At 46.8% G+C, this 9,712-nt stretch overlaps 1 protein-coding gene across 5 annotated transcripts in view; it reads left to right on the top strand.

Moving 5' to 3' along the window:
* The first annotated feature begins 216 nt into the window (after positions 1 to 216).
* Positions 217 to 9,712, top strand: part of RALGAPB (Ral GTPase activating protein non-catalytic subunit beta) — a 69,301-nt gene continuing 59,805 nt past the window's right edge. For all 5 annotated transcript variants that reach the window (XM_051633464.1, XM_051633463.1, XM_051633462.1 and 2 more), the window contains exons 1-3: positions 217 to 369; positions 6,688 to 6,897; positions 7,536 to 7,738. In XM_051633464.1, coding sequence (XP_051489424.1) covers positions 6,715 to 6,897; positions 7,536 to 7,738 — 386 coding nt within the window. In that variant the 5' untranslated portion in view covers positions 217 to 369; positions 6,688 to 6,714. The remainder of the gene's footprint in view (positions 370 to 6,687; positions 6,898 to 7,535; positions 7,739 to 9,712) is intronic.

Genomic DNA, 9,712 nt, shown 5'->3' with positions numbered 1-9,712 from the left:
TCCGGCGCAACCGAGGAACCGAGCGCCCAGCGCTGCGAGGCAGATGCGAGGGGCGCGGCCCCTTTAAGAAGAAGAGCGCGGGGACCGACGTCCCGCGCATGCGCGCAGGCTTCTCCCGCGACTTATTTGGCTCCGGCGGGGGCGGGGCCTCGCGCGGGTGGGCGCCGGGCTGCAGGCGGCCGCGCATGCGCAGGGGCGGCGGGGCCCGGCCGCCCGCCGTGCGCTTTGTGGCGCTGCCGGAAGCGGGAGCGCGGAGCGGGCAGCGCGGAGCGGCGGCCCCCTCTGTCGTCTCGGCCACCATGGAGCCGGCGGCCTGAGGGCGGAGCGGCCGGCCCTGCCCCGACATGCCCGCCGGGCCCTTCGGCGCAGGTAAGGCGGCCCGGGCCCTCCCGCCGCCCGCGCCCGAGCGCTCCTGCTGCCGGCAGGGCCTGTGGCGGCGGGCGCCGCCCGGAGCCTCCGCCGCGCTGACCTCTGCGCTGCCGCCGCTGGGCCGGGGCTGCGGACGCGCTGGGGCCGGGCCGGAGCGGGACCCTCGGGTTTCCGCGGTCGCCTCGGGCCGTCGTCGGGCCCAGCACGGTGGCCACGGAGCCGGCGCAGGGCGGGTGGGAGCGGCCTCAGGGGATCCCCGCATCCCGGCCCGCCGCCCTGGGGTTCTCCCCGGCCTGCGCCCTGTCCCCGCCGCCGGGCACCGGCGCTGAGCCGCCTTTCGGGTCCCCGAAGGAGCGCGGTGTCACCCGCGGCCGCTGCGCTCCGTCCCGCTGCGCGGCCCCGCGGGCAGCCGTGCGGGCCGGGCCGGGGGGGGGGAAAAGTTTTGGGCGCTCATTGGCAGCAGAGTTTGTTAGAAACAATCCGCTGATGCCCCGTGGCCTGGGCTGCAGGCCTCCTGGGCTTCACCGAGACTCTGCTGTCCCCGGCTGGTGCTTCGTCTTAGTTGATCTTCAGGGCCCGCGGGCGGGAGGTGGGGTTTGCTGTGGGTGCGGGGAGGGTCCTGCGGCCTCAGGAGAGCCCTGCCCTGTTGTGCTGGTTGTAGAGCCGCGCAGAACCGGCCTGAGGAAGGAGTGCGAAAATAAGTCGTTGAGTAAAAATTATTCTCAGTCTGGATCACGGACTGTTTGGCAGTGGAGTTCGTGACGTGGTTTTTTTGGCACACGTGAGGGATGTGACAACTTAAATCCTCTGATGGTCTCCCTGGGAAATAAATTTTCTCAAGCCTGTTTTTAAAGATGAGAATGACAGTGAGAAGCACAGTACTACTGAAGTCTGAGAAATGAAACTTGGAAGTAGAGTCATAGCAAAAGAATAAAAAACTGACGGATGTTTTTGATTTCTTGTGGTTCTGTTACTCTTCAAGTGTTACAGCATGCAGTTTTCAGGCAGCTTTCTCCTCTGTGGCAGGTGTCTGGCTTTCTGCTTTGGAAAGGTTGGTGTCCAGTGGTGCTTTGGGGAACCAGGATGGTGGTGGGGTCTCTGAAGTCTGTGAGTGGGCAGCACTGGGCAGAGTGAGACCAAAGCTCTGGAGCTAAAATGGCACCTTGTGTTTGAGACCCAGCTTCCCTGTGTCAGATGAATGTGTTAACTTCTGCTACAGTTAAGTGATAAAATGAGACAAATTCATCTTCCCTGGGCAAGAGGAGCTGTGATTCTCTTCTGCTCAGTAGCCTTGTGTCTGAATGGCTTGGGACAGGATGACATGCATTCCTATTTTTTCTCTGCCTTGAGTCTGATCTTTTTATTTAATACTAAGCCTGTCATGCATCTCCATTTATTCTGTAACAAAATATTGACTTAACAAAATACCAGCTACTATTTTGTTATAAAATAACAAAATATATATATAAAAAAAGTAACAAAACACTAGTGTGTCTCAGGTGGTTCTTCTGTTTGGTGCTCACCTTTTTTGATTTTTTTGCCTGCTATCTGCTCTGACTGTTGTCATTTACATGTGGTATGTATCTAGGGCAGAGCCTGCCTGTTGGATGGGCCCCAAAAGTGAGCTGCCTGGAGGAGTCTGCTGCTTCTGACCTGGTGGGCTTAACAGGAGAGGGGCTGAGTTAATCTTGGCAAGATCTGAGTCACTCTGCAGCAGAAACTCACAGGGCAGAGGGGCACCGATGTCAAGGTGGGGCAAGTGGTCTCGGGGCAGGTGTCCATGCTCTGGGCATTGTCAGCCTCAGCTGGCTTGAAGAATTGCTCCTAAACCTCTGTGCTGTGTGATTCAGGGAAGATGGTTGTAGCAAGATGGGTTTCTGACAGCAGTTGTCACTCTAGAGAGCATGTGTCAGTATTTTTGGTGTTGCAGAGGTTGTGTTAGAGATTACTTGCTTTCTGTGAGTTACTCATTGTGAAGTATTTCTAGTATCCCAGGACTTGGGGATGCAAACCTTTTGCCTTCTTTGGTTTAGGCCCCTTAAGGTCTTTAGTCTTTCCTGGACATGTCTCTGCTGATGCTGTTTGCATCTACTATATTAATAACAATTCCTTCCATTAATTTTCAACTCAGGCTCTGCTTTTTAAGTTCCGATAGAACTCTGGTAGCATCCATTTTTGGAACAGCTTGTCTTTGTGCTTGCAATCCTTTTGCATGTAGGCAAACATTTTATTTTACATATGAAGCTGCTGAGCACAAAGGGCCAAATGTTCACAGCACTGCCCTCACTCAGCACACACTTTCTGAGGAGTTGCTTCATACACCAGTGTTGTTGGTTCCCTGACCTCTCCCCTGCACAGACTTCAAAAACCTCACCTCTGCTTTAGGCTCCAGCATAGTCCTTCAAAGTAATTGCAGAATATGGGTCTTTGTTAGGTAATTCTCACTGTCTTAACTTTACTGATCCAGGAGTTTAAATATTCTGGCTGCAGCTGTTCATATTAAGTTTATGGGGACTGGAAATAGAACTTTAATATCTTTATTTTGGAGTTTTATGGGCTCATTAGTAAGTTATTTCATGCTTGCCAACTTCTGCCGTTTGTGGACTGAGGGTCTTTGGTTTTAAATGCTGAAAGATTAATTTTCAGTGGTTCATATGGTCATAGCTACTAAAATTCCTGAGCTGAAATGAATCTGGAGGGAACATATTTAAACCCAAATTGTTTATTGAACTAAGGAATATCGGAATTATGCTCAGTTTCATAGTGTATGGTAAAGATTTTAACTTCACATCTCTCAGTTGTTTTGCCAGTGTTAATGCTGACAGTTTCTTTCCAGATCTGTCTGTGAGAATCTGGGGATGTTTCACTTAGTGCAGGAACATAAACATGACCCTTTTCCAAACTTGAGAGTGTGTAAAACAGCTTGGTGAACTTCAGGACTTTATTTATTCTCCTTCCCACCCCTCCTCTTAATTAGGTTGCATGTCATTCTGAGAGTCCTTAGTGATTTGAACCTCAATAAGGAATATGTTTATATGTAATGTGGATATTCAGCTGCAAGAAATTTAAAAGGTGGTATTTGGGCCAGTGAGAGTGCTTTTTTGAAGCTGAAATACAGAAGCATTGCAAAAACAGAAGTAGATATCAGGGTATGCTCTTTGTGAGGTGTGACAGCAACTGTTTTTCAATTTGTTATTGCTGTTTAAGTAATCTGGTAAATATGGCCTCTTCTGAGAGAGTGAGTCCTGCTTTTGTGAAGCATGAGGTGCCTTTTGTCTAAAGCAAGTTGTAGAACGGTCCATGTGTTGAATCTGTCAAAACAGAACATCAAGGCAATTTTGTGTGGAGAGTTGCCAGCCTCTTTAAACTTATAACTGGACGTAAGCTGCATGTAGATGGGCTCAGCTATACCCCAGTCCTAACAGATGGCAGCAATTTCCAACACAAACAGCAGTTAAAGGGGGGGTCTGAAATGAAAACTAACTTCTAGTCTTTGCAGATAAAAACTTCTTACTGCTAAATGTAGGAGGTGAATAAATCCATACTCTAGGAAGTCCCACCTCAAAACAGTTTTTTATCTGGAGCAATTCCTTGTTCCAGTGTTCCTTGTACATTGATAAAACTAATAGAAGTTTTATTTTATGGGAAGACCAAAAGAAATCTTGAATATTAATAAGATAAAAATTTGATCATTAAATTTGTGTATGAAGGTCAGGCAGCAGGCTGGGTGTATGTGGCACCAGGGGTTTTGGTTCCCCCATTCTGCTGCTAAACCTCTCTTAAACCTGGCATATTATATTAATCCTGTATGTGTTACAAATGCTGGTCCTCTCTTAAGTGTGGAAGGGTCACCCAAAAGAGCTTTGCATCTTTGCTTCAGTGTGGCTGGAAGGCAGGTGCTTGTGTCCTCCCATCACCTTGTTTTCCAAAATGCAGCAGGATTTGGGAATTCTCGTCATCTTGTGACTTTTGTCTTCTTGATGAGAAAGCTCTTATGTGAGTGCTGTGCAGCCCCTTCCCTGGCTCTGAGAAGCCTTTTCTGGGGTGAGGGAGCTGCAGGGAGCAGGCCTGTGGTTATCAGCACACTGATAAGCTGCTGCCACGAGCTGTAACTGCCTGTCCTTCAGCTGGAGTGTGGCGATGGAAAGTGCTGCTGCTTCTTTATCACTTGAAATCAGTTTATTTAAACCAACGCTCCTCAAATGGTGGTGTTTGCTTCTTGTCCAGTGGGTGGGACAGCAGGTGCCTTCCCCTGTCCCTGGTGGGGAGCAGTGAAGGCAGGGATAGAGGCAGTGGTGTGGGTCTGAGAGGGGAAGGGGGAATCTTGCAGGGTGAATGACATTTCACCTCTCTCTCTCCTTCCTCCACTCCTGGAGGAAGTCTCCATGCTGGAGACAGAGTTCAGGTGGGACAGAAAGGGGAGGATGAGAAGGTCCAGCAGGTACAGGATGTAGGGAAACTAGCATGATGAAGTTAAGCAGTGACTGAAGGCATTGCTAAGGATTGTGGGTCATGTTCATTCTGGATTTGGTTGTTTGTTTTGTGCTTTTTGTTGTTGTTGTGCTCTCTCTGTGTCTAAAGAGCTGGTGTCGTGGAATTTTTGTTTTCCTCTAAGCCAAAGGGTTTTGACTGCAGTGGCACATGTGGCCCTCAGAGGAGAGAAAATGCCTGAAGGATGAAGAGGATATGGTTCCTGGAGGCTGTGGCTGCTCTGATTAATTTGCTATCAGATGAGCACACGTGATTGCTGCCTCAAACCAGGAAGGATGTACTTTGGAAAACCAAGATCTTACTGCCTTCCCTTCCCTCCTCACTTGAAGGGAATGATCAGGCTTTTTACTTAGGATTTAGAAGTTAATAAATGCAACTTGAGGAGTCAGATAAATAGGCAGACCTGTTTTAAATAGTCCCTGGGAAGGTGTATTTCCAGGCTTGACTTGTTTGTTTTTGGGCTAAGGAAAGTCTAAGGGAGGCATTCAGAACATTCCCTGTGTAACTAACTAACTGGCTTCCAAAGCATCCCAGCCAAGTGTGGTTGGTCAGTGCTCCTCAGGGTGCCATTCATGACAGCTTGAGCTGACTGAAGCTGTGGCTGTTGAACACTCCTTGCTTTTCTCCCGTGCCAACCCTGTTTTCCTTGTTTTATCGTTCACGTGGTCAGCTGGCTCAGATAACTGATACAAGGCTGCCAGTGCTGGTGGGGGAGGAGGGAGGTACCGCAGCCGGTGCTGACTGCTTGGGCTCCTCTGGCACCGCCTGCTTAAGCAGCAGTTTAAAGTGGGTGCAAAAGCTGGGAGGGATGGATGCTCCTGCCACCCCCAGCCATGTGCCCTCGCTGCTCCGTTGTGTTGGTACAGATGTTTGTCTCACCAGAGTTAGATCAAATCTTGATCCAGCTAAAAACCATCTCAGCAGACAAAACATTTGTTCTGGCTTAGCTTTCCTGGTGTTTTATGTGTAGCTCAGAACGGGCAGCACATGGCAGGTCCCCCTGAGCCACCTGGGGTGGCTGGCCAGCAGTCCTGTGTCTAGCTGCTGACCTTGTCCCCCTGGTATCTTCCTGCTGTGGAGTGGCTCTGACCACATCTTAAGTGGTTCCTGTCCAGCTGGAAGGTGTTGGGTATGTGCTGGTGGTGCAGCAGGATCCACTGCTCCTGGGACAGCAGGGCACAGCCTGCTGGGCAAGTGCTGCTGAGAGTGGCTGAGGGAGCACAGCTTCACTTTTCCTGCTTCTCATCCACCTGTCTTGGTTGTGGTTTCACAACAATGACAAAACAATCCAACACTGCAGAATCCTCATTAGTTCATTGTTGGTTTGGCCCCCTGAGCTGGCTCCTTCTGCAGTAAAGGAAAATGCACAACTGCAGTTGTTGAAAGGAGAGCTCTGTGCTTTTCCTGCCTAGTTCTGAGAGAGCTATCTGGGAAATTCTCTAATGGCTTTTCTATCCTGAATCTTTGGGACAATTCTAGATTAGGGAGTGACTCTGCATGTATTGACTTCACAAGGTTTTGAAATGCATGAGGTCATACCCAATTAAGTTTAAGTGTCTCAAATGGGCTGCTAGTCCCCAACTGAAACTTACTGTAATGTGGGTTTTTTTTAATTAAAAAAAAACCAAACAGCAAGCTCACAACTATATTAAAAAACATATTAAGGTTGATAAAAAGATGTTGGAATCTCTTCTAGGTCTTCAAATGCATAACATGGGCATGTTGAATTTTCAAGAGTCTGTCATGGCAAATTGCCTCAGTTTTGGTAACTGATGTCCACAAACATTTCTACTAATTATGCTTTTTTTTTTCTCCCTTGTCTTCCAGGTGTTTGGATTGTAGCATAGAGGCACTATGTACTCAGAGTGGAGATCCTTGCATCTTGTAATTCAAAATGATCAGGGTAACACCAGTGTACTTCACAGCTATCCTGAAAACGTGGGCAGAGAAGTGGCAAATGCAGTGGTGCGTCCTCTTGGACAGGCTTTAATCACCTCGTCTGTTGGAAGTGAGAGTTTACTAAAAACAGACAAAGAAGTAAGTGCATTTCCTTACAGATCAGTTTCCTTCATGCTAGTGCAGCAACTTAATGATTTTCTACAGCCTCTTCTCTCTAATAGTCCAAGTTTTATGAAGTGTGCTATATTTTTAGGTTAGTAATCTACAGAAGGCTTCTAATAACAGCCGGTTTGTAGCAACAGTGTACTGCATGGCCTGGCAGGAAGGGTTTATCTGAGCTACTGTACCAGGAAGTTCAGGCTAAATAAAAAAAAAACACACCAAAAAAACAGAAAAAGCAAAGCAAAAAACCCAACAACAATAGAAACCCATCAAGGAATTTAGCACATAAACACAAAGCTTTTCTAATTGCCTTAATTTTTAAAGCAACAGTATGTGACTTAAAAAAAGCTTTTGTATAGTACAAATATTTATTAGAATTTGAACATCTTTCATTACATCAGCCCTTGTGTGTTCTGCAGTGTCTCTCTACAGGTTAGAGATTCAGGATTTAGTGATCTGCCATTTATTCATAATCTTCGTAGTGTCAAGATATCCAAATAATGACTTGGTATTTTCATGCAGTGTAGGTTAACTAGAGTTGCCTGAACCACATAACTAGCATTGTTTACTTGCTAATGTCTATTTTTAATAACTTTTGCTTTGTGTTTGGTTAGGTAAAATGGACAATGGAGGTGGTTTGTTATGGACTGACCCTCCCTCTGGATGGCGATACTGTGAAATACTGTGTGGATGTGTATACAGATTGGATTATGGCTCTTGTGTTACCTAAGGACTCCATTCCTTTACCAGTTATTAAGGAACCAAACCTTTATGTTCAAAGCATTCTCAAACATCTCCAAAATCTCTTTGTACCAAGGTGAGTGTTAGGGCTGGGACACTCAGGATGCTCGGGAATTGGAAGCTGTAGTCAGCAGGTAACTTGCTAAAGAGACCTGATGACCTATAGAGTCTCTTCATTAAAATAAGACTGCTAACATTGCATTTAGGAGGAAGGTGCCTCTCCATACCTGTTTTATAATTTTCAGTAGCAAATGGAGTTGTTGCTGCTTTATTTAGGTAATTAGAATTACAGGTGGTTCATGGGCTTGACTGTTTACTGTTCAAAGAACTTCAAGAACTGTCTCTATTAGATGACTGAAGGGTGGGGAGAAAGGTTTAATAGCTTCACGGTCTCATCACGTGCTTGCTATTGTGTAAAACTGAGATAACGAAGAACACATCATGACAATCTCATGCTTCGTTTACTCAAGACTTGTCTGCATTTCTGATGTGCTGCAGGATCTTGCAGTAAGTGGCTGTTCTGTGCTTAGGTCTTGCTGCCTGTTAAATGATGCTGAGTGTCTTTCTGTGGGAGTTTCAAAAGAATCCTGTGGAGGAGTGCTTGCTGTCTGCCAGCCTGGTGTCACAGGAGACATTCTTGGATGACAGTGTTGAGACACACATGCTTCTAGGTCTTGGACAAAGTTATATTGCCAGACTGCACTATCACTGTACTTGATTTGTAGTTTATGATGAGTTTACCTGCTGCTGTTGAACATGTGTTGGATAAGTAAGAGGACATGATTTAATGGTGCCCTGTGAAACAGTACTTAAGCAATAACTACCTGAAATTACTTTAGATCAATGTTTGGTGTATATCTGTAAGCACCAGGCCATCTGCTTTTATCAGTGTTCATCATGTATCACTGCAAGTGGCCTTCAAAGTGTTCTGCTGTGCTCGGATCACTTAACTGTACCTGAAGGCTTTGTTAATAAAAGGCTTTGAATAATAACTCATGCAGATTCACATAAGGAGTTCTTAGCTGTTTATTTGTTGCTTTAAAGGCTGCCACCTAACCCTAGTTGTCATTGCTCCTGTAGTAAAGAAGACATTTTTGTTCCATTAAAAGATGGTTATGACAGTGGCACAGATCTGAGGAAAGCATGCTTCTGGATTAGACTGGTGCAGAAGGTTGTCTCTAAGCTGGAATCCATGCAGAATAGAGCCTACTGTCTGGGAACCTTTCTTTATTCCCTTGGCACAGCAGAGGATGAATTCTTCAGTAGTCCATTAGATAGTCCTTGCTGTGGTCCCTGGCTGCTTTCACACCAGGGCCCTGGCAGCAGGCAGTTCAGGGGGGCTGTATCTCACTTGCAGTTGGGACAAGTTGCCATTCTACCCTCCTCACCCACCTTCACTGATGGAGCTCGATGCTGGGTGGTAGACTGCACCTGGTGGCATCCAGAGACTGGGAGGTCTGGAAAAGCACTATTTCAGACACCTTCCCTAACCCCCATTATAACTATTATATTGTCTTTCTTTCACAACCTTCCCTCATGTATCTGAAACACTGTTTTTCGTGGCTGTTGCTGTCAACACTTGTTGTCGAAGTTCCTGCTCTGCTTTTAAAGTTCAAGTTCCTTGAACACAGCTTCTCCAGGGAGCTGTGTTCAAAATTCATTCCAGCAACAGGAAGACCTATGATAGAGATTAAATGCAGAACTGAGTTGTGCAAACCCTGCTTGAGGGAAAGCAAAGGTTCATATTACCTGTCTGTGGAGGGGAGCAGGAGAATAATTTGGGCTTTTAACCAATTGATGCAAGTTGCTGATGCTGATGACCTTCCCAAGAGCTCTTGTAGAAGCCTGCATTGAACTATCTTCTGGAAAAATCTCCTGTTCTTGTGTTGAAAATACTAGGCCTTTGTTATAAGCCTGTGTCCTCTGGAGGGTTGTGATTAAAATAACATTCTTCTTCAGCCTGGTTTCCTGGAAACATTGTAGCTTTTGGTTTCGCTGTCTTAAAAGTGGTGGCCCAGAGTTGTGGTGAGGGTTTCAGACCCTGAGGAGA

This window comes from Apus apus, chromosome 15 (assembly GCF_020740795.1).
Source record: "Apus apus isolate bApuApu2 chromosome 15, bApuApu2.pri.cur, whole genome shotgun sequence".
Taxonomy (NCBI): Eukaryota; Metazoa; Chordata; class Aves; order Apodiformes; family Apodidae; genus Apus; species Apus apus.
Note: the sequence above shows the minus strand (reverse complement) of the source record. Positions and strands in the feature narration are given on the sequence as shown.